The following is a 27,580-nucleotide window of genomic DNA, read 5'->3' on the forward strand; positions in this document are numbered from 1 at the left end:
ATGTGGTGCCACTTTCTTCTGACCTCTGAGGCTTCCAGTGAGAAAGCTGGTGTCATTCAGGTTGTTTTTCTCCTTATAGGGAAGGTGTCATTTCTCTCTGGCCACTTTCAAGATTTTGTCTTTGTCTTTAGTTTTCAGCAGTTTGAGTATGATGTATCTCAGCAAGGATATCTTTGGGTTATCTTGTTTGGGATTTGATCAGCTTCTTGAATCTATAGGTTCAGGTTTTTGCCATATTTGGAAAATATCCAGCCATACTTATTTGAATACTTTTAAAGTTCCATCTTCTTGGGCCACCTGGGTGGCTCAGTCGGTTAAGCGTCCAACTTTGGCTCAGGTCATGATCTCACGATTTGTGGGTGTGAGCCCTGAATCAGGCTCTGTGCTGACAGCTCAGACCCTGGAGCCTGCCTCCAATTCTGTCTCCCTCTCTCTCTGCCCCTCCCCCACTCGCACTCTGTTTCTCTGTCTCTCAAAAATAAATAAACATTAAAGCTCTACCTTCTTTCTCCTCTACTTTTGGGATCCCAGTGACACAAATATTAGATGTTTTCTTAAAGTCCCGCAAATTCCTGAGGTTCTATTAATTTTTTTCAATCTATTCTCTGTCGTTCATATTGGGTGATTTCTATTATTCTGTCTTCAAGTTCATTGATTCTTTCCTTCATCCTCTCCATTTTACTATAGAACTAATCCAGTGAGCTTTCTACTTCAGTTACTTTTTTTCAGTTCTAAAATTCCAGTTGGGTTCTTCTTCATTTCTTTTATTTCTTTGCCAAAACTTTTTGTTTGTTTGTTTATTTGAAGTGTGTTTGTAATTGATCACTGAAACATTTTTATACTGGCTGCTTTAAAATCCTTGTCACATAAGGGCCCCTGGGTGGCTCAGTTGGTTAAGCATCCGACTTTAGCTCAGGTTAGGATCTCATGGTTCGTGAGCTTGAGTCCCTCATCGGGCTCTGTGCTGACAGGTCAGAGCCTGGAGACTGCTTTGGCTTCTGTGTCTCCCTCTCTCTGCCCCTCCCCTGCTTGTGTGTATTCTCTCTCTCTCTCTCTCTCTCTCTCTCTCTCTCTCTCTCTCTCATAATAAATGAGTAAACCTTATTATTAAAAAAATAAAATCCTTGTCAGGTAATTTCAACATCTGTATCATGTTGGTGTTAGTATCAGTTGGGCCGTCTTTTCTTGCTCAAGTTGAGATTTTCCTGGTTCTTGTATGAGGAATGATTTTCAGTCCCAGACATTTTGAGTATTATGAGACTCTGGACCTTATTTAAACCTCCTGTTGTAGAAGGCCTTCTCTGGGGGCACCTGGCTGGCTCAGTTAGTAGAGCATGTGACTCTTGATCTCAAGGTTTGAGCTCAAGCCCCACACTGAACATGGAGCCTACTATTTTAAAAAAAAAAAAAAAAAAAAAAAAAAAAAAAAAAAAAAGGTCTTCTCCATGCCGTCAGATGGAGGTTGAAGTTCAGGTTTCCTACTCAGCCTCTGTTGACATCCTGAGAAGTGAGAATTGGTGAGGGGTACCCAGTTACTGCTGGGCCAGGATGGGAATTCAGACTGCCCACGGAGCCTCTGCTAATACCACCCTGGCTAGAGGGGGAAGGATGCCTCCATACTGCTCCCCTTGTGGCCTCCACACACATGGAGGAGGGGCACATTGCTGCCGGCCGTGGTGAAAATCTGACTCTCGCTGGCCTCTTCTGACACTGCCCTGCGTGGAAGTCTAGGGTCCCCATTTGGCTTGGCGGGGAGGGTATAGGTGGTAGTGTAGCTTTTTGTACAGTTTTTGTGGCTGGAGTAGAGTGATTATTTTCTAAAAGTTTTCTTTCCTGCTACGCTGCCCCTTGCTAGTCCTTTGGCTAGAAAGAGCAAGCCCTTTTTTCTTTCCCTTTCTTTCTTTCTTTCTTTCTTTCTTTCTTTCTTTCTTTTTCTTTTTTTTTTGTCAGTACCAATTAGTTTCTGGGTTGCTGGCTTCTCCAATACTCACTCTGAAATACATAATGCAAAGAGAAAACCCTGGGAATCACCACCATGTCATTCTGTGGGTCCCAGGGTACCTTAGCCTGTCTGCCTTCTTTACACCTTTCAAAGTCTCCTTATGTTTGTTTTATATGTTAAGTCCAAGGGTGTTTTTTTTTTTTATTATTTATTTATTTATTTATTTTTATTTTTTAAAGTTTATTTATTTTTGAGACAGAGAGAGACAGAGCATGAACAGGGGAGGGGCAGAGAGAGAGGGAGACACAGAATCTGAAACAGGCTCCAGGCTCTGAGCCATCAGCCCAGAGCCCGACGCGGGGCTCGAACTCAGGGACCACGAGATCGTGACCTGAGCTGAAGTTGGACGCTTAACCGACTGAGCCACCCAGGTGCCCCAGGGTTTTTTTTTTTTAAACTGTACTTAACAGAGGGAATAGGGAGATGTGTGTTTACTCCATATTTTCCCAGAACCAGAAGTCCCCAGGGCCTTTTAGACCATTTATTCTGCATGATCTGGCATACAGCAGCCAGTGGGGACAAAGTGCCACTGAATTGATGGTGAGTTCACCCACCCACCTACCAGCACAATGGCCCAATGTGTTTTGCTCTGTGAGTCTGAGTTCACCTTCTAGAATTTGAAATTATCCCAGCCTGGTTTGAACAGGCATTCTCCAGTTTTCCACCCCTTGCCACTTCCCAGCCCCATAACCCAGAATTTTCTGTCAACCAGAGGCCCCAAAGAGGCTGTTCCCTCATTGTTGAAGGAAAGAAGTGTGTTCATGTCTTCCTGGCTTGGCTGAAGAGCCAGGGGCCCCCCTTGCCATGAAGCAGGCTTTCGGCATGGCTACTAAGGAGCCCTGACTCTTCTCTCCTTGTTCAGGGTCAGTGGCACTGGCCCTTCTGACTCAAATGCCATGCTGTTCATGAAAGTCCTTTTTAGGGGCACCTGGGTGGCTCTGTCAGTTGAGCATCCGACTTCGGCTCAGCTCATGATCTCACGGTTCGTGGGTTTGAGCCCCTCATCGGGCTCTGTGCTGACAGCTCAGAGCCTGGAGCCTGCTTCAGATTCTGTGTCTCCCTCTTTCTCTGCCCCTCCCCTGGTTGCTCTCTGTCTCTCTCTCTCTCTAAAAATAATAAACATTAAAAAATAAAAATGAAAAAAAAGAAAGTCCCTCTTAAAATAAAGTTAAAGTATTTTGAGTGAAAATATTCTTGGTATACTTTTTTTAAGCCTCAAAATGAGTAATTTTTTTAAAAAAAATCAATTGTCAGAGATGAGGTTTTCAGATGTCTAAAAATAAATGATCAAACTTCCTTTCTACTTCCCCAACCAGATGAGAAAAGATTATTTTTTTGTTTCAGTCATTCCTAATTAATGATTTTAAAATACCTACCTTAGGGAGATGCAGAGAGATCTATCCAAGTGGAGTAGTAATACTGCTTGTACTTTTAAGCTCAACACAGTTTCTAATTATCAAAAATTTTAAACACACAAGAATAAGGAGAAAAAAATGAACTAATTTAATAACTATTGTGTGGTCACATTTATGTTATATATACTTTGCTACTTTTTTCAATTTACTTATTATTAAATAATAATTTAAATAATTATCTGAGAGAGAGAGAGAGAGAGGGAGTGTTTGGAAGTGCAGAGAGAGAGGAACAGAGGATCCAAAGCCGGCTCTGTGCTGACAATAGAAAGCTCGATGCGGGGCTTGAATTCATGAACCGCGAGATCATGACAAAGTTGGACACTTGACCAACTGAGCCACCCAGGCACCCCTACTTAACTATTTACAAACAAATCCCAAACATCATTTATTTCATGCCAATATACTTCCGATTTGGACTCTAACAAATTTGGACATTTTCTTATGTAACCGTAATGCTATTATCACATCTTAAAAAAATAGTGATCATTTTTTGGCATCATCTAATACCCAGATTTCCCCAATTGTCCCAAGACAATGTCTTTGTTTTTAGTGGTAAAACACACATGACATAAGATGTACCACCTTAACCATTTTTATTTATTTTTTAAATGTTTATTTATTTTGAGAGAGAGCGAGCGAGCAGGGGAGGGGCAGAGAGCAAGGGAGAGAATCCCAAGCGGGATCCTCGCTGTCAGCACAGAGCCCGACGCGGGGCTAGATCTCAGGAACCGTGACATCATGACCTGAGCTGAAATCAAGAGTCATAAGCTTAAACGACTGAGCCATCCACTTAACCATTTTTATACAGTTCAATACTGTTAAGTACATTCGCATTGTCATACAGTCGAGCTCCAGAAACATTTTTCCTTGTGCAAAACTGAAACCTTGTACTCGCCCATCAAGCAACTCTCCGTTCTCTCCTCCCCTCAGACCCTGGAAACCACCATTCTGTTTTCTATCTCTCTAAATTTGGCCATTTAGATACCTTGTGTAAATGGATTATACACTATTTGTCTTTTTGCAACTGGCTTATTTCACTTAGCATAGTTGCAGCATGTTAGAATTTCGTTCCTTTTGAAGGATGAGTAGTATCTCCATTTTATATGTATTCTACGTCCTGCTTGTCCATTCATCCGTCAAGGGATATTTGAGTCGCTTACCTGTTTGGGCTATTGGGAATAACACTGCTGTGCCTATGGGGTCTCTTCAAGACCCTGCTTTCAATTATTTTGGGTATATACTCAGAAGTGGAGCTGCTAGATCACAGGGCATATTGGTGTTTAAGTTTCTGAGAAATTGCCTTACCATTTTCCACAGCAACTGCACCATGTTACCTTCCCACCAACAGTGCACAGCGTTCCAAGTCTGCCACATCTTTGCTAACACTTGTTATTTTCTGGAATTGTTTTATTGATAGTGGCATCATAATGGGTGTGATACGGTATCTTGTTGTGGTTTTGAGTTGTATTTCCCTAATGAGTAGCGACGTTGAACATTTCTTCACGTATTTTATCAATCATTTGTATATTTCCTTTGGAAGAATGTCCGTTTAAGTCCCTTGCCCGTTTTTAAAATTGTGTTATATTTCTTTTTTGTTGAGTTGTAGAAGTTCTGGATATTATTATTTTTTTATATTAAATATAATTTATTGTCAAATTCGTTTCCATACAACACCCAGCACTCATCCCAACAGGTGCCCTCCTCAATGCCCATCATCCACTTTCCCCTCCCCCCCCACCCCCCATCAACCCTCAGTTTGTTCTCAGTATTTAAGAGTCTCTTATGGTTTGCCTTCCTCCCTCTCTGTAACTTTTTTTCCTCCCCTTCCCCTCCCCCGTGGTCTTCTGTTAAGTTTCTCATGATCCACATATGAGTGAAAACATATGGTATCTGTCTTTCTCTGCCTGACTCATTTCATATTTCACTTAGCATAATACCCTCCAGTTCCATCCACGTTGCTGAAATTGGCAGATTTCATTCCTTCTCATTGTCAAGTAGTATTCCACTGTATATATAAACCACATCTTCTTTATCCATTTGTCAGTTGATGGACAACTGATGGACATTTAGGCTCTTTCCATAATTTGGCTATTGTTGAAAGTGCTGCCATAAACATTGGGGTCCAAGTGCCCCTATGCATCAGCACTCCTGTATCCCTTGGGTAAATTCCTAGCAGTGCTATTGCTGGGTCATAGGGTAGATCTATTTTTAATTTTTTGAGAAACCTCCACACTGTTTTCCAGAGTGGCTGCACCAGTTTGCGTTCCCACCAACAGTGCAAGAGGGTTCCCGTTTCTCCGACCCTCTCTAGCATCTGTAGTCTCCTGATTTGTTCATTTTAGCCACTCTGACTGGGGTGGTATCTGAGTGTGGTTTTGATTTGTATTTCCCTGATGAGGAGTGACGTTGAGCATCTTTTCATGTGTCTGTTGGCCATCTGGATGTCTTCTTTAAAAAAGTGTCTAGGGGCGCCTGGGTGGCTCAGTCGGTTAAGCGTCCGACTTCAGCTCAGGTCACGGTCTCACGGTCCGTGAGTTCGAGCCCCACGTCGGGCTCTGGGCTGATGGCTCAGAGCCTGGAGCCTGCTTCCAATTCTGTGTCTCCCTCTCTCTCTGCCCCTCCCCCGTTCATGCTCTGTCTCTCTCTGTCTCAAAAATAAATAAACGTTAAAAAAAAAAATTTTAAAAAAAAATTTATAAAAGTATCTACTCATGTCTTCTGCCCATTTCTCCCCTGGATTATTTGTTTTTCAGGTGTGGAGTTTGGTGAGTTCTTTATAGATTTTGGATACTAGCCCTTTATCTGATATGTCATTTGCAAATATCTTTTCCCGTTCCATCGGTTGCCCTTTAGTTTTGATTGTTTCCTTTGCAGTGCAGAAGATTTTTATCTTGATGAGGTCCCAATAGTTCACTTTTGCTTTTAATTCCCTTGCCTTTGGAGATGTGTCAAGTAAGAAATTGCTGCGGCTGAGGTCAAAGAGGTTTTTTCCTGCTGGATATTAACTTCTATCAGTTTATGACCCAAGAATGTCTTGTTACACATGACCTGTTTGAACCAGGATCCAGCATAGTCACATAGTATTATATATATCTTATTGTCTAATCTGGCAGAAACCCCTCTCCCTGTTGTTTTTCCCCTGTCATTGCTTGTGGCAGAATTCAGGTTCATAGTCGTGTAGTCTTATAGTTTTGTATTTTAACTTTGCTGCTGCCCTCCAGAATTTTCTGCTTTTGCCTTTCATAACATTTCAGCCGTGAATTTTCCCTATTGAAAAATGAGGGGTGGGATGCCTGGGTGGCTCAGTCAGTTAAGTGTCTGTCTTTGACTCAGATCATGATCTCACGGTGTGTGAGTTCAAGCCCCGTGTCGGGCTCTTTGCTGTTCAGCACAGAGCCCACTTCAGATCCTCTGTCTCCCTCTCTCTCTCTGTCTCTTCCTTGCTCTCTCTCTGTCTCTCTCTCAAAAATAAACATATTTATAAATAAATGTTATAAATATTTATTTTTGAGAGACAGAGCATGAGTCTGGATGGGGCAGAGAGAGAGAGAGAGGGAGACACAGAATCCAAAGCAGACTCTAGGCTCTGAGCCTGACACAGGGCTCCAACTCATGAATCTCGAGATCATGACCTAAGCCGAAGTTGGACCCTTAACTGACTGAGCCACCCAGGAGCCCCTACAAAAAAATTTTTTAAAGAAAAATGAGGATTTCCTATCAAAGGTTCCTAGAGGACTAAGCCCAAAATGAGAAGAGGAAGCTTTCTTGGCGTCTGGGAACCCACCGGTGGGGAACTGGGCATTGGTGGAGAGAATGTGCGAGAGGTGTAAGGATCAGGTGGGAGTGAAGTGAGCACATTCAGGTCACCAGCCTGCCTGAGAGAATGCAGACTTTTCCCGTGACGTGACTGGTGTTACCCCGAGACCCCCACAACCTCATGACCAGGAGCCGATCCAAAGGCTATTCCCCAGCCATAGGTAGCACGGGGCAGATCCTAGGGGCTCTTCCAGGACCACCCTGTGGGTCTGCCCCCTGGGGGACCCTGGAGAGGAAGGTCCCATCTCAGGGCTGCCTTGAGTACACGGGGCCTTTCTAGGAGTCCCTGAAGGCACAGGGGCAAGGCCGGGGAGCCTCCAGTATCCGGGAGGCTCAGGAACTGGGACACGGCAACAGGGAGACCATTGAGAGAAAAGCTATGGTCACTGATAATGTCGGGGCACTCTAAAAGATCACTAGAGTTATCTCTCGGATTAGAATGATCAGTGATTTTTAAAAATAATATATTTTCCAGGGGCGCCTGGTTGGCTCAGTCGGTTAAGTGTCCGACTTCGGCTCAGGTCGTGATCTCATGGTTTGTGGGTTCGAGCCCGCGTCAGATTCTGTGCTGACAGCTCAAGCCTGGAGCCTGCTTCGGATTCTGTGTCTCCCTCTCTCTCTGGCCCTCCCCTGCTTGTGCTCTTTGTCTCTAAAATAAATAAACATTAAAAAAAATTTTTTTAAAATATATTTTCCAAACTTTCTTGAGTGAACAGTAAAAAAGTGACATTCTATTTAAAAATAGATCAGAAGCAGGGCATCTGGCCAGCTCATGCAACTCTTGATCGCGGTCAGGGTTGTAAGTTCAAGTCCCGCATCGGGTAGAGAGGTTACTTAAAAATAAAATCTTTAAAAAAATAATAATAAAAGTAAAAATAGATCAAAACCTTCAGGATTAACACAAATATGCTTAAGGACCATTACTGATAACTGAGTTCTCCGGAGATCTGTGGGCTGGAGTGGAAGTTCTCCAGACCCTCTTGGAGCCTAGAAGAGCCAGGCCAGGACCTAAAAGTGTGGCACAATCCAGGGAGAACCACACTTGATGAAGGCGAGCAGTGCCCCTGGTGTCTGGAACTGAGGCCACAGCCCCGGTGAGGCCTGGGACGTGTGAGCAGGGGCCCAGCCTTCGAGAAGCCCCTGCCAAACAAACCCACTGGAACCTACCCAGTGGGCCCATTTCTCTTGCCCAGGAGAGCTTTATCCCCGGTAAACTGCTTCCAATCTCCCAGACACAAGTGAAACCTGCTATTTTTCCAAAAGTAGAGAACTCTTTATTATAAACCCAGGATACAGAAGGGAAATGACAAACACAGGCATATCTCAGCTCTCTCTGAAATTCTCACAATGCAGACAAAACAGGTACGAAAGATACTTTTTTGAAATTGTTTAAAAAATATTCCCCAACGTCCCCAAGTGAGGATAAGTGCATGGTCAGCTAGGTGCTTCATCAAGATCATGCAGGGAGGGGCCTCCAGTCCCCCCACCAAGACCCTGAGGAAAGGTACCTTGCCCCAGCCTGGCTGGGCGCGGAGCAGGAAAGACACATTTTCTATTCGATTTAGGGTCCTGGGCTTTGCCCTGGGACAGAGACCTGAGACCAAGACATTTTCTCCCCTGAGGAGAGCTCAGAGGTAACTAGCATACAGATGCCGTAGGGAGGGAAGAACACCTATGTCTGCAGCTTACTTGCTATGCGAGTTCAAGCAGCTCTCTCTCTCTCTCTCTCTCTCTCTCTCTCTCTCTCGTTCTGTGCTGCCCTGCAGGCACAGATGCTGGCATATTGGGTTCTTTCCAGAGTCTGGTTTCAATGAAGGGGGTAAAAAGAGAAAAGGAACACACGTGGGCCCCACCTTTGTCCAGGGCTGGGCTCCCTCGACAGTGATTCAAACACAGCTACTACCAGTTCTCCCTACCCTACTTAGTTCTCAGGTGGAGAGACCGAGGCCCAAGACATGTGGACAGGTCAGAGCTGGCTCTGCTGGAGCTCTTCTCAGTCCCAGCTGGCCCTGGATTCCGCTGTCCTGGCTCGATAACCCAGCACGTGGACACGTTACTGGTCCCGTGCAGGACGTACAGCGTCTCTGTGGAGTTGGCATCTCCCGGAACTGAGAAGCAAGTGGGGCACAGGTTACCCCTATGGCAGGAGGAAGCAGGGGCAGAAGCACACATGCCCAGGGGCCCGGGGCAATCTTCAGGGCAGGGACAGGGCCTTGGCAAGGCGGGTCCAGAACCAGGACTTGGTGCAAGGGTTGGTGTAGTCGCAGACAGTGATGAACCGCAGGATGCTGGGGAACTCTTTCTTCATTGCCTTGTACTTGATGGGGATCAGTCGCTTCTGATGGGCACCTGCAAGCCAAGAGGTTCAGAGCTGGCACCAGGCCCTCCCTCCACAGCTAGTGGGATCCGTCCCCAGCCCAGGCGTTAACAACAGGCCTCCCCGCAATCAAGCACCCGTGGCACCCATTCACCCACACAGAGGGCACTCATGTGCACATACACTCAAGTGTGCGGAAACCTACAGGAGTTCCTTGGTGCTGCATCCGTGGCCCTTGATGAGGGACTGATGGCATCCCAGGGCCCCGTCTACCCCCTCCTCTGTGGCAAAGGCAGTGCTGAGCTTACCGGGAGAGAGGCTGAGCGCAAACTTAGTCTGGAAGTCACATTCCTTGCTTTGCAGGTAATCATCAGAGACCACCACCACCATCCGGCGGCACCTAGGGGAGAGCGGGCAGGCTGCAGGCACTGTGCCAACCTGGTTCATCAGGGGATGGCCTCAGGAGGAGTCCACTGTGGTCAGACTAGACAGGGTCCAACTGGGAGAATCTCAGCATCTGGATCCCTTGGGCAGGCCTTTGTGTACCCACCCACTTGACCCCACTGGCCTCTTAGCCAACCTCTTCTCAATGAGCTCACTGGCGATGGACCAGACACAGGTGCCAGGGAGGACATCGCGATCAGACACACACAACTTCAGCCGGTAATCTGTCTGTTCCAGCTGCCGGATCATCTCCTGAACAAACTGGATATCGCTGGGGCAGTAGCAGATGAAGGCATCAAAACGCTCCGGCATTTGCCCTGGGTGCAGAGCACAAGGGTGATGTTAAACCTCTGCAAAAGAGGAGCCCGCCAGGAACCCCCAGCCTAGGTGACTCGGTCCTGAACCCTAGACCAATCCCAAAATGACACTAAGAGAAAGTACTCTTCCCAGGAGAGGAAAGGTGAGTGCCTCTCCCCTCCACCTCCCACCCTGGGCCAAGCCCTGGGTTGACCATAAGACAGATACATCATTTCATGAGAGTCTCACACCAACTCAGAGGTAAGATCATTATTCCCATTTCCTAGGTGAGGATGATCTTAACACAATGTCCTATGGTCCACCTGTCACGCCTGGCCCGGCAGAGCAGTACTGGATCCTTACCCAAGGGGTCATCAAGCGTGGTGATGCCCGCCAGCTCTGATGTCCGTGGGTCACTGCTATCTACAGCAGCCACCTGTAAGGGCTTCTCAGACTCCTCCTGCTGCTGTTTCAGAATATACTTCTGGCAATCCTCCTCTGTGGGGAAGAGACAGGGTGTGGCAGGCTCCCTGGGTTTGTCCCATGCCTCTATCCACAGTCAGGATCCATCCCTGGCCCTACTTCCTTAGCTATGTTGTGCTCCAGGGCTTTCCCAGCGCACTGGTGCCATGCACAGTCCAACAGCTCTGAAAAGTTGAGCTCCCACCTGGCTCTGACCATCCCGAAGGGACGGTGTTCTGGTCGTCTGGGAAGTCATCATGGCCAGGCTTGTGTCCTTCTGTCCCTTTGTCCTGGCCCTCCTTCCTAGGACTCCTGAACCCAAGGTCTGCTTCTTCTAGGATCCACGGCTGATGTGAGCAAGGGACGGGATGTGCAAGAACGGCTCAGGAGACGCAGTGGTGGGTATATAAACGAGGCCCCAGCCAGGCAAGATGCAGCCGTCTATATTAGGTGGCAGGTAGTGGCAGGAAGGGATGCATTTCCCTGGGACCTGAGGTTTCCGTGACTGTCAGCTTTCAGTCCCTCACCTGTCCCGTTGCTGTACTTGAAGTAGTCCTGACTCCCCCACAGAGGACCCCGATTCTGAGTCCTGGCCCTACAGGAAAACATTTGCCTAAGATGTTTCCCTCTGTTGTCTGCCTCTCCCACCCTTCACTTCCTTTCTCCAGTTCCTGTCATCCCAGTGTTGAAAGAGGGAACTGGTCCCACACGGTGGTACCCCCTCTGCAGGCTGCCTCCAGCCCCCCTCCCCGGCCCCCAGGCAGAAAAAGGGGGCCTCTCCAGGGGAGAATGGATGCTGAGGCTGGTGAAGGTCAGCTCCCTGTCCCCCCAGGTATGAGGCCGGGAACGCGTGTCCTCACCGATGCTGGGCCCCAGTTCCACCAGCACGTCATCGCGGCCCAGCTTGGTGAGCAGCTCCAGCAGACGGCCCACCGAGGCTCCCGGGCGTCCCTGCCAGTCGTCCAGGAGCTTGCCCATGGGGTCGGCATGCGCCTCCAGCTGCCGGATCTCCAAGTACTCGAAGCCCATCTCCTCAGCCAGCGCCGTCCAGTCGGCCGCCACCTGCGTCCGCACGTTCAGGAACAGCGACAGGCGGCGCCGCACTCGCACGTTGAGGGCAGCTAGAGGCAGGGAGGACGCCGAGGGGATGGGGGACGCGGACCCCGCGCGGGAGCCTCCGGCGGCCATGGCGGGCTACCCCGGAGCCTCAGCGCTGTCGAGTCGCGCAGCCGGTCCGCTCTTCCTCCTTCCTTTACCGCCACCCCCGCCCCCGGCCCCGCCCCGCGGGTTTCTGTTTCCGAGAAGCACCGCCCTGCCCTTCAATCTGGAGCCCTAGCACTTGTGTGGAGGTGGGGGTGCCCCATCTCTGCTCGCGGGGTCTCGGGCGACAGGGGACATGGGAACCGGGGGACCTGCCTTTTGAGGTGTGGAGGCCCACAGACCTGTCCTCCAGGGTCTAGGGCGGTGGCGGGAGGGCGGGGCGCCCGGGGGCCGGAGGGGGGACACGACCTTCCTTTGGGGGTTGTAGGAAATAGGGGCCTTGCCCTTTGGGATCTGATAGAATCACATCCTTTCCTTTGGGGATCTGCGGGGTTCATATGTTACTGCCCTCGAGGATGGCGGGGAGGGGGCAAAGGAGGAGCCCTTCCCCCCAACCCTGTCTCTGGATCTCCGGGGAATGCACAATCCAGGCCTTGGGATTGTGGGGGAATCTCCAGCTGTACACCCAGAGGTGAGGTGGGAAAGGGTATGCTACCTTCTGGAGCCTGAGGCATGCCACGGTCCTGCCTTTGAAAGGTGGGAAACCGTCCGGGGTTGAGGATAACACCCTGGCCTTTGGTGTCTGGGACAAACGCAGGGCTATTCTCTGGGGTCTAGAGAAACACATTTACCAACGGGAGTCAAGGGGGCACCAGCCTTGCTCTCTAGGGTTCTGGGGGGAGGGAAGTTGGAAAACACAGTCCTGACCTAAGGAACTTTGGTCTTTAATTCAATAGGTATTTATTGATCACCTGCTAAGTGTCAAGCATGTTGCAGGCATCCCGGATACAGGGTGCCTCCCTGCCTTGGTGCAGACCTCAGCCTAGTGCAGGAGGTGGGCATTAATTAAATAAACCCAAATTACTGCAAAATTGGTAAGATAGGTATTCTCTCTAGATTAAGAGCTTGTTACATCTCGGCCACTTTACACAATCTGTTCTCCTGCCGCACCAGACTCCCCAGTTCCCTCAGTGTTCTCGAAAGACTTCCCAGGAGAGCCCAAGCACATCGGGGTAGGGCTCTGGGGCGTCTCGGAATTAAGTCCCCCAGCTTCGGAACTGGGACTCAGGAGACAGTCGAGAAGACCAGGAAGGGGAAAGAATTGAGTCCCCGCCTCCTCCTTCCCAAACCGGAAGCCGTAGGCGGGGCCTTTGGTGGTCCAGTCTTCGGTTTGGTGGCAGGCCGTGGGCAGAGTTTTAGGGGAAGCGAGCCCCGGCAGTGGCGGAGTTTGTTTCAAGGTACCGAACGGGCTCTGGGAGCCTCTCCTCGGGTTTGGCAGTAGGCGGTGCTGCGAGTAGAAAGGTTTCCGGCCCGCGATTCTGGGCGGGGCTTCGGAAGTGTCCACCTCCTGGTTGGCCGCCTTAGGCCACCGCAGGCGGGGCTTTGAGTAGAAAGACTCTCGGCGTAAACCGAGAGCTCCGCTTTAGCTGCTTTGGTTGGAAGCGGGGGCGGGACCTCAGGCACACAGCCCTCTGGTTGGCTGAGACAAGCGATAGGCGGGGCCTTGGGGGGCGGGGCTGTGGGCCGTGTTAAGGGGCCGGGGTAGAGTGCGGCTCTGCGCCTGCGCCGCGGGCGGGCTGTTAGCTCCTGCGCTGTACCCGCAGGTTGGAGGTCTACCCCACAGAGTTGCGCGATGCGTAGGTTGCAGGTAGTGCTTGGGCACCTGACGGGCAGGCCCGGTTCGGGTTGGGAGCCGGCGCCGCAGGCCGCGCCGTGCTGGAGCGGCGCTCAGCCGGTGTCGGCCGACGACGTGGTGGTAGTGCACGGGCGGCGCACCGCCATTGGCCGAGGGGGCCGCGGCGGCTTCAAGGTGAGGCCCCTGGGCCGGGCGCCGGGTGGGAGACCGCGGGCCAGAGCGGTCTGGGGTCTGGCGCGGGGGTGGCTCTGCGCCCGAGCTGTGACCGCTGTGTCCCTCGGGTGGGATGGGGGAGCGGGGGTCCCGGGAACCCCGTGCATCGCCGGCGGGAGACCACGGTGGCCGCGCTTCCCGCTGCAGGACACCACCCCCGACGAGCTTCTCTCTGCCGTCATGACCGCGGTTCTCCGAGACGTCAGGCTGAGCCCTGCCCAGCTGGGGGACATCTGCGTGGGTGAGCACACTGCCCAGGCCCTGGGCTCGGTCCTCCTCGCCCTCCCATCCGGCCAAAGCCCTTCTCAAACACCTCCTCAGCCTCCAGGCACTTTCCAGGTGCTTTCACTAAGAGAAATGACCAGGGGCTCCTTGCATTCGAATTTAATTGTTCCTTTAGGGCTACCGCCTCCAGGCACGTTCCGCCCCACCCCTACCCCAAGCAAGTTCTGCCTGTGGAGTTTGTTGGAAAGCAGCGATCTCAATGACATTCTAACACCCAAGCACTTGTCACAGGGATTTGCGGACACCGGACACCATAGGAGACCAAAGGCTAGGGTTCACTACCCATCCTGTCTGTGCCACCACAGAACACAGGGACCATCAAATACCATGTAGTTCAGCCCCTCACAGATGGAGAAACTAAGTCCTGGGAAATTTTCGGCAGAGATTGCACCCGAATCCAGGGTCTCTTGACTTTCCGACCCTTTCCCTCCACCCCTACTCCTCTAGCCTGGAAACACCAGAACACGGCCAGGCTCCCATCAAGTAGGTGCCACCCCTAAGTGGGGAATCACTGTTCCACCTCGGAAATGCCTGCAGGGCTTGGCTGAGGATACTCAGGGAGGTGGGCATTTTCAGAAATTCATTTTCCTAACTGACAAGACCACTTCGTTTGCCCGCAAGTTTTGCCTTGCAATCTTCGCCTTGCAATCTTCTTTCCATGTTTCCTTTAAAGGCAGGCAACCAGCCCGCTGTGCATTGATTTGGAAAAGCAGGGTGCGTGGGCAAGGGACCTTGCGACTCTCGGAGATGGGGTTTAATTGTATGGTCAGAGCAAGCTGCTGTATGACTGGCTCCTTGAAATTCTAGGGCCTCAAGGGAACTGCTGAGGGCTTGTGTTGCTGAAGAAAGATCTGGAATGTCCCCTTGCTAGTAGTCACAACTGTACCTTCCTGTCTAGAACACTATCTGAATAAAGGTTTGTTGTCCACAGGAAATGTGCTTCAGCCGGGGGCCGGAGCAATCATGGCCCGAATTGCCCAGTTTCTGAGGTAAACTTTTCTAGTTCTAGCTGTGGGTTATTTTGACTCTCGAGTAGGCTCGGGCCCCAGGGGACTCAGCCTATGAGTGGAAGAGGGTCAGGTTGGACACCAGGCCTGGATGCAATCTGAGTCCTTGGCACCCTGTTCTTGTGGACACTACCTTTCCCCTACTTTGGCACTTTTTTTTTTTTTTAAGTGATGTCTACACTCAACGTGGGGCTCAAACTTACTACCCCAAGACCGAGAGTTGCATGCTCTACCTACTGAGCCAGCTAGGTGCCCCTCCCTTACTTTGAGTGAAGGGTACATTACTGGCTCTGAGCCAGGACAAACAGGGCCTTGGGGAATAGAGAAAAAGTTATCTGTGCCGTGATGATCTACACAAAGTTGGCTTGTTGCTCTGCCTTTTTTAAGTGTGGGTTCTGTCCTGTTTTGCCAGGTAGCTAACCAGGAAGGTTACCCTTCAGCACACTGAAAAGTGACTTTGAGCTTTTTAAAGCTAGTTGAGCAGGCTGGGACCTCCCAGGGCACAGCACATCAGAGACTTGGGGACATGGCAGAACCCTGGGGCAAGGGGTCTCCCAGGAGGGGCCCTGGTTGAACTTGCCCTTCACCACTCGCTGTCCTAAGACGGGAGAGGAGTGCTTAAATTATTTTAATGTGTGGATTTAAAAACCACTTAATTTTGGGGCACCTGGTGGCTGAGTTAGTTAAGTGTCCAACTCTTGATTTCAGCTCAGGTCATGATCTCAGTTCATGCCCCGAATTGGGCTCCGTGCTGAGAGTCTGGAGCCTACTTGGGATTCTTTCTCTCACCCTCTCTCTCTCTGCCCCTCCCCAGCTCGGCCCCCCCCCCATCTCAAAATAAATATTAAAAAAAAAAAAAAAAGAACCACTTAACTTTGCACACCCAGCTACCTGGAGAAGAAATAACCCTCCCTCACATGGTGCCTTGTATGGAGTAGGTATTTACTGAACACTTGGTGGCTGGGGGGAAGAGGTGGTGACTAGGTAGTAAGGAGTCAGGAGACCTGGGAAGGCCTAAACAGGCTGCATGGGCTTGGAGGCTACCTCTCTGAGTCAGCAGAGCCTGGCCTGGCTCAGGGGTTACCAACACTGGCTGCACACCAGCATCACTGAGCACTTTCACCCACTGAGGTTCAGGGTTCATGGGTCTAAAGAGGGCCTGAGGATTTCCACAGGGCTTTGTACCCTTGGCGAGGGCAGGATACTTCAGGAGGGGCAGCCCCACCAGCTTCTAGGACTGGGACCAGTGTAGGAGCCTCGGGGAACACACCCCAATAGGGCATATTACAACACTTGGTACCCGTCGAGCGTTCTTTGTCCAGCTGGGAACAGGCCTTCCAGAGAGAATCGGAACATAAAGGGTTAGCCATATGGGTACTAGTAAGGCTGATGGTTTCTGACGTCATACTTGAGACTTTTTTTTTTTTTTTTTTGCTTTGGTTCTTTGTCCCAGCAATAGATCCCCTTCTCTGTTGTTTTGGAGGAAACAGATGTATAATTTTCCTTTTTTAATTTTCAAAGGGAAAGAAAGAAGGCTCCCAGTGGCCCAACCAGCTTTCCTTGACCTTGGGCTGTTCTTGACCTTGGTTGAGGAGAATCACGGGGAAAGGGCATGTACTATGGGGCCCTGGAGAGCAAGTGCCTGCAGAGACGGGGTGTGCTCAGTATGGGTCTGGCCTGCAGTGGGGATAGGGCTGCTGGTTTGTTCCCCTGGTTTTTGCACCCCTTGATGGGGCAGTGCTATTGACCAGGAGCATAGACCCGCTTTCCATGAGAGCCTGGCAGAGGAGAGGGTGCTGATTGTGGTCTCACTTTCTGTTTCAGTGACATCCCAGAGACTGTGCCTTTGTCCACTGTCAATAGACAGTGTTCGTCTGGGCTCCAGGCAGTGGCCAACATAGCTGGTAAGTTGTGACAGGGTGGGTGCCCACTGCTATAGCCTGGCCTTGGTCCTGGCTCCACGGGTTTGGGTCGGCAAGGTCACTGTCTGCTGGGCAAGCAATACGGATTTCTGAGAGGGCTTTCTCTGACCACACAGTGAAGGATAACCCTTTGCCACTGCACCCAGCCTTTTCTGGATGCTTGAGTCTTCCAAATCTGAGGCTGGGGCTGAGTCCCACTTAGAGACCAGGTGGGGAAGAGGCTCCTCTGTTCCCAGAACAGATGGACTCTGATAAAGGATGTTTATGAAATGCTTTTGTTGCAGGTGGCATCAGAAATGGGTCTTATGACATTGGCATGGCTTGTGGGTAAGAATTTCTTTCTGCCAGAGCTTACTGACCAATTTCTAACAGTAAAACTAATTACAGGATTACTAGGATTACAGGATTCCCCCTACCCTTTAAGGCAGCTGGCTGAGAGTAGGTTCCCACAAATTCAGCTTAGAAGTAGCCCCAAGCTCTGGGTGCTCGGGAATCATGCATACCTCTTAGCACTAGTGGGGAAAGGGAATTAATTGGCTTTTAAGAGCTTGCTTTCTTGGAAATCTGTCAGGCTGGAAAATGCAAGTATTTTGAAAAAACCTAGAACTTGGGTTTCCTTCTCTGGCCCCTTTCTCATTTATGATGCTTGCCTGTTGTATAACTAGTCTGTCCGTTTCTTTAGGCTGTCAGTCCCCTGGTCTCCCTCTTTGGTACCAAGGCGGAAACTTGCAGCTGCCTCCTGGGCTCTGAGGGCACGGTCAGGCCTGTGGCGGTTCGGTCACGGTCAGCTGTGGCTGTCTTCTTCAGCCGTGGCACATGGAGCCCCTGGAGGTGCAACAGGCAGTGCCTCCCGGAGGGGAAGGGCCCTCGGGCCCAGAGCGGGAGGAGTGTCTTGTGTTGGGAGGGCAGGCTCTGGGACGCGAGCAGCCCCAGGGTTTTGACACACTCTCTGCCTTTCGTTTCTTCTCTGTAGCATTTTTTTAATTTTTATTTTTTTAATGTTTATTTATTTTTGAGAGAGAGAGAGAGAGACAGAGACAGAGCATGAGCGGGGGAGGGGCAGAGAGAGAGGGAGACACAGAATCGGAAGCAGGCTCCAGGCTCTGAGCTGTCAACACAGAGCCCGACGCGGGGCTTGAATTCACGGACTGTGAGATCATGACCTGAGCCAAAGTCGGATGCTCAACTGACTGAGCCACCCAGGCGCCCCCTTTGTAGCATTTCTTGATTGGAGCGCTGTCGGGCCTCCTTGAGGCTGTACTGCGTGGTGCTGGGTTGCTCTGTCCTATCCACTTGTAAATAAAGCCAGAGGCCACACTGTGGGGCCTTTGGCCAGGCAAGGGCCACTGCCACTCTGCCCTTTGATTTCTCTCCTGTTCCTCTATCTTACTGGAGGACGGAAAGGTGTGGGTAACTTGGCAGGAGCCCTCATGAGTTTTTTAGAGGGTGTCTGAGCCCCCAGGCGGGTTAAAGACTGTGTTTCCAGACTATTGAGGGTCTGGGTCAAGACTGTCCCCCATAGGCTGATCATAAACAGTGGCTCCTGGCATCCTGGTTGGGAGTGGGCTCTGGGGCCAGACACCTACCTTTCTAAATCTGGATCTCTGCTGAGTGACTACGGACAAGTTACTCACCTCTCTGGGCCTCATCTCTAAAATGGGGATAACTACCGCAGTCCTGTTGAAGTTGATAAAATCAAGTAGAGTAATAACAGCAGCTAACACTCTGGGACGTATGTCATGGGACTGATGCTGTCAAAGTGCTCTAATATCTGAAAAGATTTTAAAATAGCACAGGGCACATGGAAAGCACCCAGTTATGTGTCATCCCTTGAGGCCCTGTGTTCCTGCATCTCATTGATGGGCTTTTTGACCTCTCTGAGATCTTGCCTTCCTGTGAGCAGTTACCACCTCCTGGTCTATGCAGGTCAGATGCTCTTTGGTCTCTGGCTTTTTAAATATTTGTCTCTTCTGCCCTCTGAACCTTTGGTGCCTGAGGGCAGGGCCTGGACTTCTGGCCCTGGGCTCTCCCCCTACTGTGGCTAGCACTAGGCTGTTCTCCTAGGAACTGCTGATGCGGCTGGCTATGGGAGAGTTGTGTTAGGGAAGCATAGTGCTGTCTGGCAGCGTGGACTGTGCACACTCTGTCCTGGGGTGGGAATGACTCAGCAGCCCTGCACCCCCAGCTCTGCCTTGCTGGCCAGTGCCCTGCCCAGGGTTCCCACACAGCCCGCTGGATTTCCCATCACTCGCCAGATGCACAGCTAACCCTGGGCGAGTCCTGAGAGTGACCGCCTCCTCCGCTCCCTCCTCAGGGTAGAGTCCATGTCCCTGGCTGACAGAGGGAACCCCGGAAATATCACTTCACGCTTGGTGGAGAAGGAGAAGGCCAGAGATTGCCTGATTCCTATGGGGTGAGTGTGTCCCCGCGGCTCCCTTCCTGACCTGGAGCAGGGGCACAGGGGCTTGGATCATCTTGTGGCCTCCTGCCTCTGGGCCTGTTCTGCTCCGCTGGGACATGGGGATGGGACTTGCCCCTGACTTCCCTTTCCTGGGGCCTCCAGGTCCTCCGTGCTTCTGGGTCTCCAGTCACGGCCCAGCCCGTCCTTCCCACCCTGAGGGGCCAGTGGCACGAGGGACGATGGCAGCTGTATGCCAAAGCCTTGGAGGCTTAGACACTCGCAGTGGGAAGCTTTGAGTTGGAGCACGCTGTGAGGGAGCTTGGGCCCTGTCAGATGCAGTGTTACAAGCGCCTTGCATTGGCGTGGCACCTTAGCTCTACCGCTAATGTCATCGAGCCTCTGGGCCGTCCCCTGGGTCCGTAAGCAGGGAGTCCTGGCTCCCCTGGATTTGAGGCTCGGGGAGGGCAGTGCCCTGGCTTCCTCCACGTCCGGTGACCCTATTTCACGGGGAGGCCTGGAAAGCCAGAAGCCCAGGTTGGAAGGCCTGGCTGTGGCTCTGGGCTCCCAGGATGAGGGCGGGCTCTGACCACTGTGAGCAGAAAGCCTGGGCGTGGCCTTCCCGGAGGACCCTGGGAGCCTTCATCTTCCCAGATTGGAGCAGCTCTCCTTGAGGCATAGCAGATGTGCCCCCACACTCCACCCTGAGTGTTGTTCGGTGTCCGTGGCGGGACGGGCCCTCCTGCTCTCCGCTGCCTACGGCTGCAGGGGCCCAGGCCTGCAACCACAGCCCTGCAGCCCAGCCTGGGCCCCCAGCTGCTGGGCACGACCGCATGGTGTGTTGGTTCCATTTTAGGATAACTTCAGAGAATGTAGCCGAGCGGTTTGGCATTTCACGGGAGAAGCAGGATACCTTTGCCCTGGCTTCCCAGCAAAAGTGAGTGCTCTTTGGGATGGGGCGTTTACGGGGCTGCAGAGCGAAGTTTTGAGGCCGGATTAAGTGGCCTCAGGTGGAGCTGTCCTTAGGCTACAGCTGGGCAGTGAGTGGTTTCCAAGCCCAGCCAGGAAAGAGAGGCGGGCAGGGACCAGGGCCACTGTGCGTTGGTAGCACTTCCACGTCCTATTACTGTCTGCTCAGCCTGAGTCTCGTCTCCCTGGCTGGGCTTCAGTTGCCCCATCTAATCTTCAGGAGTGTCACAAGGGCCGGGGCTCTTCTCTGTCCGTGGCTTAGCGATTAGACACGGCAGCCCTGGGCTACCCTGGATAGCCTGGATTGCGGGGCCTGCACTGCTGGAGCCCCTGGCATGCCAGCTTCTGGACTACTGGAGCTCGGGTAGCATCAGAAGAACCCCAGGGGCTCGGGCCTCAGGGCAGGGGCAGGCTGAGGTTGGCAAGCCCCAGATGCCCAGAGAGAATGGCAAGAGAAGGGAGTGGGCTTCTCTGAGGCAGTGGTTCCTAGCCACTTGGGGTCAGGTAGCCATTTGAAAACTTGGTGGGAAGTGTGAAATGTTCCCCAGGGGAGACCCCCAGGCACTGACATTTTGCATATGATTGCAAGGATGACCCTAAAACGCCTTGTGCTTTTGTACTGTTCAAATCCTAAGATGCGCTAAGTAGCTAGTATGTGTCATTTTCAGTAGATGGAAACTGGGGAGATGAAATTGAGCTCCCAGGACGGGCAGACAAGGTGGCAGAGCCTGGCACAGATACTCCTGGGGCTCTGTCCCTAGTTTGGCAGAGGCAGACGGCAGGCTCAGTCCCACTTGGGTGCCGGGCTCAAAGGGGAGCCACCACATCTAAACGTCCCCTTCCCCATCAAGACTGGGATTGGCCGGGATCTGAAGGTATGAGGCTGGCAGCGAAGAAGGCCTCCCGCGCCCAGGCTGGGGTGGAGGGGCCCAAGGCAGTCCCTTAGAGCTCCCCGCGACCCGAGGCCACACGGCCTTGCATTTAGCAGCCTGAGCTTGTGTGCCTGCCCCGATGGGCAGGGGCGGTGGAGGCAATGGGAGGGACCCTGGAGGGAAGGGAACCCCAAGGGAGCCTGAGCCTGGCTGTCCATGGTGCTGGCAGGGCCGCCAGAGCCCAGAGCAAGGGCTGTTTCCGAGCTGAGATCGTGCCTGTGACCACCACGGTCCATGATGACAAGGGGACCGAGAGGAGCATCACCGTGGCCCAGGATGAGGGTATCCGCCCCAACACCACCATGGAGGGCCTGGCCAAACTGAAGCCTGCCTTCAAGAAGGGCGGCTCTACCACGGCTGGTGAGATCGGGCTGGGGGCGGGGACAGGAGGGACAGCGGCCTTGCAGGGTGTTCTCTGGGTGCCTGGAGCCTCCAGGCGAGGTGTGCAGGTGGAACTCTTCCTCCCTGCCCTGAGGCGTCCTAACGCCTGTGATTTGCCTCTAGGAAACTCTAGTCAGGTGAGTGATGGGGCAGCTGCCCTCCTGCTGGCCCGGAGATCCAAGGCAGAAGAGTTGGGCCTTCCCATCCTTGGGGTCCTGAGGTCCTATGCAGTGGTTGGGGTCCCACCTGACATCATGGGCATCGGACCTGCCTGTGCCATTCCTGTAGCTTTGCAAAAAGCAGGTAAGGCGCCTCCTTCACAGTCTGGATCTGGATCTGACCCCTGCCTCTCTCGCTGTTGTTGGGGGTGGGTAGGTCACGTGATTGGTGCAGAGGGAAGGTGGGGCAGGCCAGCATCCCTACCCAAGCCCCTTCCCGACCTCACAGCCGGGACCCACCTGCCCGTGTGGGGCAGACACACCAAGCTGCCTTTAGGTCTTGGATGGGATGGGGGCCTGGGGAGACGAGTCCTCCCAGGGGGACACTGGGTCAGTTCAGGTCTTTCCCCTTGCCCGCAGGGCTGACGGTGAATGACGTGGACATCTTTGAGATCAATGAGGCCTTCGCAAGCCAGGTGAGCTTTTCTTTCCCACGGCTGCCCAGGCCCTGGCTAGTGGAGCTGGGGCGAGTGGGCGCACGGTGGGGGGAGGGGAGGGAACTACAGCTGATGCTCTGCCTCCCTCCAGGCTGTCTACTGTGTGGAGAAGCTGGGACTCCCCCCCGAGAAGGTGAACCCTCTGGGGGGTGCGGTGGCCTTGGGTCACCCACTGGGCTGCACTGGAGCTCGACAGGTCATCACGCTCCTCCACGAACTAAAGCGCCGCGGGAAGAGGTGAGGCTGACCCCCGTGGGGGTGTCACGCGGATGCGCAGGGTGGGGTAGCTGAGGGGGGAGCGTACAGGCCCCCACACGCTGAGGCTAGGGGGCCATGACCCCGGTCTGCCCTGGGGGCCAGGGGGAAGGGCGCCGGGGCCTGCAGCGAGGGTCTGCCACCCTGTGCGCGGGCCTAGGTGGGCAGTCTGGGAACCCGGGAGGGCTTGGTGATGAGGCCTCTGCCCTGGTGCCTTCACCCAGCAAACACAATCCATCTTGTGTCCACAGGGCATACGGGGTGGTGTCCATGTGCATCGGGACCGGGATGGGAGCCGCTGCCGTCTTTGAATACCCTGGAAACTGAGTGAGGCCCCAGGCCAGAGGCACCGTTTAGTTCTGCTCTGGGGGTGGCCGCAGCGCCGGGCAGAGCAAGACATGGGGACTAACGTGAGCGCTGGTGACGCAGTGTAAGCGTGGCCGAGGTAGAGGGCTGCTCTCTGCCAGGTTACCCAGGCCACCGTGTAAGTCCTGGGGGGTGAGCTATGCATCAGACAGTAAATATGCGTTCTCATCTTGGTGGTTGTGGTTTTTCCCAAGGGCCGGTTCTGGCCGTTGGCGGTGTTGCCTCTTGCCTAGCTGAGTACTCATTCTTCCTGCCTTTTGCGTTAGTGCTGAGGGCACGCGAGGCCTGCCCTGCAAGGGAGTCCCTTCCATCCCAGGAGCTGCTTGGAGGTCCATCAGCGTGCACGTCTGCCCAGCAGATCTGTTCCCCGGCTCTGGGTCATGTTTTATTTCCGAAGCTGGGGGCTGAGGGCAGAGCCTCAGAGCTGGTGGGGTGACATGTATCTCTCGTCATAAGAGCCTTGGCCTCGGAGCCGCAGGGTGCAAGCCGCCTCACCAAGCACACCTTCCACCGCCAGCGTGGACTCGTACAGCTCACTGCTCCTATGGGGAGTGGAGGTGCTGAGGTTAGGAAGGGAGCCCCGGCCAGGGGCTCTAGCCTGTGGGCAGGGCTGGGAGAGGCTGGTACCTGGCAGTGAAGAAAACTTGGAGGGTGATGGTATTTGGGGGTGCGTTGACCGGTCGCGCTTCCAGCAGCCCACTGCTTGGAGATACCCTGAAGGCCCCAGGGTCGTCGTCTGGCTCCTGCCGACCTGCACCAAAGGAAGCATAGGCAGCTCATGTGCCGCCCCGGGAAGGTCCCCATCAGTGCCACAGGGCAGGGCAACCCTGGGGTCACTTGGGATTTGGGAATCGGCATAGTTTCCGATGCAGGAACTCCCAGGTGGTGCCAGCCTGCAGGGGAAACCGTGGGCATGTACAACCTACCCATCAGCACGGCCCAGTAGCTCCGACAGCCACTCAGGTTCATGAGGTAGACCTCCCGGACCCGTGCCTGGTTCACAAAGCAGGTCCCGAAGTCCACCCAGCTGGTGGAGAGCTGCAGCTCGGGCACGGCCACCGTGGCCTTCAGGGGCACCACCTAGGGGGACAGAGCAGAGCCTGTAACGTGGGGGCCCTCGTCCACTCCTGCCGGGCTCGGAGCCAGGGGTCCGAGTGCGGAAGCTTCTGAGGAGCTCCCAGGCAGCACCGCAGCTGTGCAGGGGGCTGGCCTGGCATCGACAACCCAGGCCGGTGGGCGTGTGTGCAGGTCAAGGGCCCGGAAGGCGCCATCTGCTCTCCCCACCACCCCACTCCCCCCTGCCCCCATCAAGCTCTGGGTTTCCTGCTCCCCGCCTTCCTCCATCCCCTGGGGGCCCCGAGGCCCAGCCCTTTGCCCCTCCTGGGCTCTGGGCCATCTCCCCTCTTCCCGGCAGTCCCCCCACGTCACCTTCCCCGCCCCTGGGCTCCCGCTGGAGGGCCCGCCTGGCTAGACTGATTCTTCCTCCTGGCCTTTCTCGAACCCGCCCCTCAGGCTATCCCTTCTGGGTCCTCACCTGCCCTCACCTGCGTCTTGCAGCCGGGAGCCCCGTGTCGCACCCCACGGCACGGCCCCTGGTTCTGAGCTGAGATGGGGAAGGAAGACCTGTATTTCTCGGGGTGTGTCCTCAGGGAAAGGCGTCCTCCAGGGCACGACGGGCCCTCAGGGCAAGGGCCGGGGCCGCTCCCGTTTCTGAGGGCCGCGTGGGGGGTCCCCCCTCCTCCGACCCACCAGGACAGTCTGGCCCGCTGCCCCCCTCGGTGCGCGGCGGGGGGCAGGCCCGGGACTCGCCTGAGCGGGCTGGTCGGCGTACTCCAGGAGCAGGTTCTGGGCGAACACCATCTCCTTCTCTCCGTTGGCATGCCGCCGAACGTCCACCCCGGGCAGCATCTGGTCCGCCGGGAGCTTCTGATAGGAGAGCAGCTCCAGGGACAGCGAGAAGGACACGTTCACCTGAGCAGACGTGAGCAAGGCCGTCGCCTCGCGCTGCCGAAGGCGGGCGGCAGCTTCCCCACCTGGCGATCGGTCCTCCTTCCTCCCACGGCCCCCGCGGCCCGGTAGGCCCCAGCTCAGCCCCTGACCACATGCGGCCTGCAGGCCGGCCCGGACGGGGCCGGCAGGGTGCCTCCCTCCACCCGGCGCCCCTGTCTGGGGTGTTTGGCCCACGGACGCTGCACCCTGCCCTGCGCCCGGCACCCGTTAGTACGAGGAGCTGAGGCCCCCGAAGGGATACGGCCAGCAAACCTCCCTTTACCCCTTGGAGTGAGCAGGGCTGTGGGTGGGCCTGTTGGCCCAGCACTGCCTGTGTCCTTATCCTGAGGACACAGAGGAGCCTCTGACGGCTTGTAAGCAGGGGATGTCGGAATCAGGAGGTGGGCTGAGGGGAACGTGAATCAAGGCCAAGGTGAATCTTAGCCCAAGGCGGGTGGATGCGTGGTTCCCCCGGTTCTTTGGGACTAGCTCCATACAGTCAACTGAGGCACTTGTTAAAAAAGTAGCTTCCCGGGCCTCAGCCTGGACCTTCTGGTCTCTGGAGGTGGGGCCTGTGAACTTCTATCTCCAGCAAGCTTTCAAAAGGCCACGGCTTGGAAATCATTGTCCTAGAGCAAGACGTGGGTGTGGGACGACCTGGAGACTGAGGCTGGGGGTCAGAGAGGGGCTGGGAAGGAGGACGCCAGGCTCTGCTTGGGCACAGGGTGGAGGGCGGTGCTATCTGCTGAGGTCAAATGTTTATTTTGAGAGGGAGGGAGGGAGAATCCCAAGCCGGAGCCTTGCTGTCTGTGCCGATCCCTCCCCGGGGCTCCAGCTCATGAACCTTGAGACCAGGACCTGAGCCCAAACCGAGAGTTGGACGCTTAATCAACTGAGCCACCCAGGCGCCCTTCCCTGAGGCATCTTAAAGGGACCTTTAACCACTTGGTGACAGCCGGCTCTGGTAGAACCGGACTCGGGCTGTGTTTGGGGGCTGCCCCTCAGTTTTCCTCTGGAGAAGGAAGCAAATGCTGAGTGAGGGTGCCCTTCTTCTGTAGATCTGCTCCCCTGCTCCCCTCCGTGATGAGGTCCTTGGGGTAGTCTGTCACCTAGCACAGCGTACGGCCCGCCCTCAACACACCTATGCCCAAGCGCACACCGGAGGAGAACGTGGCTGCTCCCTCCAGCTCTGGAAGTGGATGACACGAGAGCGTGCCGTGTCTGGATGCCAATGTCTGCGCACACGTGTGCGAGGGCGTCGTGTACGCGTGCGTGCGTGAGGGGAAGGTGCCCACTGACCAGCATGTTCTCCTTCGGGCGGAGCACCAGCGGCTGGCCGGCCGTGGCCGGCTCGTCGTCACACCCCTGCACCCGGCCAGGGGCTCTGCGGCTGCGGCTGGCCCCATCTTGAGCAACAGAGAAGGGCCTGGAGACCAGGAGCCGGAAGGACTGTGGGATTTCTGTGGTGTTGGTCAGCTTCAGACGGTGGGTGGTCACCAGCTCGCTCAGCACCTGGGTGGCCACAGAGGTGGGGGATGCGAGGGAGGTCTCTCTCCCCTTCTGGAGCCCATGGCTCTGGGCTGGAGGCATTTCCAGGGGTGGGGGAGGGCTTCCAGGGATATCTGAGGTCCAGGTAGATTTGTGGGGGGGCGGGGGGGGGGGCCAGCACACTCACCCCGGAACAGGGCTGCTTGGGGATGAGGTCGCTGGCCTGGTGCCAGAACTCCGTGCCACCGCCGTAGTCCGGCTCCACGCTCAGCCTGCCGGCAGCGGGCATGGCTGGGCCCCAGGGGCCTCCAGGCTGTCCCCTCTCGGCTCCCCCGGCCCCGGCCAGCCTCTGCCTGGGCTCACCTGCTGGCTTCTCCCTCCCACTCCCCACCTCCTTGCTCCCGAGCGCGGTGCTCCCCGGAAGGGAGGCCCAGCCAACTCACTGTGCGGGCCTCACAGAGCTGCACAGGTCCAGTCTCAGGGCTCCCACGGCGAAGTCCTGCAGGCGCCGCCGCCTCCCGGGAAGCTCTCTTGCCACCTACCGAGCCCCAGACCCGTCACGGGCAGCGTGCCCCCCGCGACGGGCAGCGGCCGCGGCCCCACCCGGCCAGGAGGGCTCACCTCATCGTCCAGGCTCATGAAGCCCAGGGCATAGCCGACACACTCCACTTTGTGCCGGGTACCGGGGCCGAGCAGCACGGGCGTGAAGGACACAGAGATGCTGCTGCTGCCGCCGGCGGGGACCACCTGCACGGACCACCGCGGCCTCAGTGCCCCAGCCCTCCTACCGGCCCCGCCCGAGGGGCCTCTGCGGGGCCGCGCCCGCCCCGCCCGCCTCACCATCTGCTTGGGGCTGACGCGGTACAGGTGGCCACAGGGCACCCCGTCGTGCTCCCGCAGGACGACTGAGACGATCTTCCGTGAGGCCCTGTCGCTGACCCTGGAGCAGCCCTCGGCCTGTCGTCAGAGAGTCACTGGGGCTCGCGCGGGCTCAAGGCCCGCAGGCCCCGGCTCGGCAGCCGGCCCACCCCGCCCCGCCCCCTCCGCCCCGCCCCTCCACCTCCACCCCTG

At 54.6% G+C, this 27,580-nt stretch overlaps 3 protein-coding genes and 1 long non-coding RNA gene across 5 annotated transcripts in view; 2 read left to right on the top strand and 2 right to left on the bottom strand.

Annotated features, from left to right (window-relative positions):
* Positions 1 to 7,923, top strand: part of LOC144612805 (uncharacterized) — a 29,612-nt gene extending 21,689 nt beyond the window's left edge. The window contains exon 4 of the long non-coding RNA XR_013549942.2: positions 7,709 to 7,923. This is a non-coding gene — a long non-coding RNA (uncharacterized LOC144612805). The remainder of the gene's footprint in view (positions 1 to 7,708) is intronic.
* Positions 7,924 to 8,482: 559 nt separating this feature from the next.
* On the bottom strand, positions 8,483 to 12,020 carry MYD88 (MYD88 innate immune signal transduction adaptor). The gene is made up of 5 exons (XM_060638260.3): positions 11,614 to 12,020; positions 10,655 to 10,789; positions 10,131 to 10,311; positions 9,859 to 9,950; positions 8,483 to 9,582 (listed from the first exon to the last, which is right to left on the bottom strand). Exons 1-5 carry the CDS (start codon positions 11,939 to 11,941, stop codon positions 9,428 to 9,430), a joined length of 891 nt encoding a protein of 296 aa, XP_060494243.1. The 5' UTR covers positions 11,942 to 12,020; the 3' UTR covers positions 8,483 to 9,427.
* A 1,508-nt stretch (positions 12,021 to 13,528) lies between these two features.
* ACAA1 (acetyl-CoA acyltransferase 1) lies at positions 13,529 to 23,204 on the top strand. Its single transcript, XM_060638259.3, has 12 exons — positions 13,529 to 13,823; positions 14,010 to 14,103; positions 15,079 to 15,136; positions 16,979 to 17,058; positions 17,361 to 17,403; positions 19,391 to 19,489; positions 20,331 to 20,411; positions 21,545 to 21,735; positions 21,880 to 22,059; positions 22,335 to 22,390; positions 22,503 to 22,648; positions 22,918 to 23,204. Exons 1-12 carry the CDS (start codon positions 13,647 to 13,649, stop codon positions 22,991 to 22,993), a joined length of 1,281 nt encoding a protein of 426 aa, XP_060494242.1. The 5' UTR covers positions 13,529 to 13,646; the 3' UTR covers positions 22,994 to 23,204.
* Positions 23,205 to 23,391: 187 nt separating this feature from the next.
* Positions 23,392 to 27,580, bottom strand: part of DLEC1 (DLEC1 cilia and flagella associated protein) — a 91,437-nt gene continuing 87,248 nt past the window's right edge. For both annotated transcript variants that reach the window (XM_078432506.2, XM_078432505.2), the window contains exons 29-37: positions 27,350 to 27,466; positions 27,131 to 27,256; positions 26,953 to 27,047; positions 26,697 to 26,781; positions 26,321 to 26,533; positions 24,842 to 25,003; positions 23,959 to 24,112; positions 23,660 to 23,783; positions 23,392 to 23,574 (exon numbers count right to left, since the gene is read on the bottom strand). In XM_078432506.2, coding sequence (XP_078288632.2) covers positions 23,451 to 23,574; positions 23,660 to 23,783; positions 23,959 to 24,112; positions 24,842 to 25,003; positions 26,321 to 26,533; positions 26,697 to 26,781; positions 26,953 to 27,047; positions 27,131 to 27,256; positions 27,350 to 27,466 — 1,200 coding nt within the window. In that variant the 3' untranslated portion in view covers positions 23,392 to 23,450. The remainder of the gene's footprint in view (positions 23,575 to 23,659; positions 23,784 to 23,958; positions 24,113 to 24,841; positions 25,004 to 26,320; positions 26,534 to 26,696; positions 26,782 to 26,952; positions 27,048 to 27,130; positions 27,257 to 27,349; positions 27,467 to 27,580) is intronic.

Source organism: Panthera onca, chromosome C2 (assembly GCF_046562875.1).
Source record: "Panthera onca isolate mPanOnc1 chromosome C2, mPanOnc1 haplotype 2, whole genome shotgun sequence".
Lineage (NCBI taxonomy): Eukaryota > Metazoa > Chordata > Mammalia > Carnivora > Felidae > Panthera > Panthera onca.

What these genes read in the sequence shown, in the direction of transcription:
- MYD88 (XM_060638260.3), bottom strand. Translation starts at nt 11,941, where the DNA reads ATGGCCGCCGGAGGCTCCCGCGCGGGGTCCGCGTCCCCCATCCCCTCG. An exon ending in CACGCTTGATGACCCCTTGG is followed by an intron (nt 10,312 to 10,654) that starts GTAAGGATCCAG and finishes CTCTGCACCCAG; the next exon opens with GGCAAATGCCGGAGCGTTTT. An exon ending in TGCGCTCAGCCTCTCTCCCG is followed by an intron (nt 9,583 to 9,858) that starts GTAAGCTCAGCA and finishes CTTGGCTTGCAG; the next exon opens with GTGCCCATCAGAAGCGACTG.
- ACAA1 (XM_060638259.3), top strand. Translation starts at nt 13,647, where the DNA reads ATGCGTAGGTTGCAGGTAGTGCTTGGGCACCTGACGGGCAGGCCCGGT. An exon ending in GGCAGTGGCCAACATAGCTG is followed by an intron (nt 17,059 to 17,360) that starts GTAAGTTGTGAC and finishes CTTTTGTTGCAG; the next exon opens with GTGGCATCAGAAATGGGTCT. An exon ending in ATGAGGCCTTCGCAAGCCAG is followed by an intron (nt 22,391 to 22,502) that starts GTGAGCTTTTCT and finishes GCCTCCCTCCAG; the next exon opens with GCTGTCTACTGTGTGGAGAA.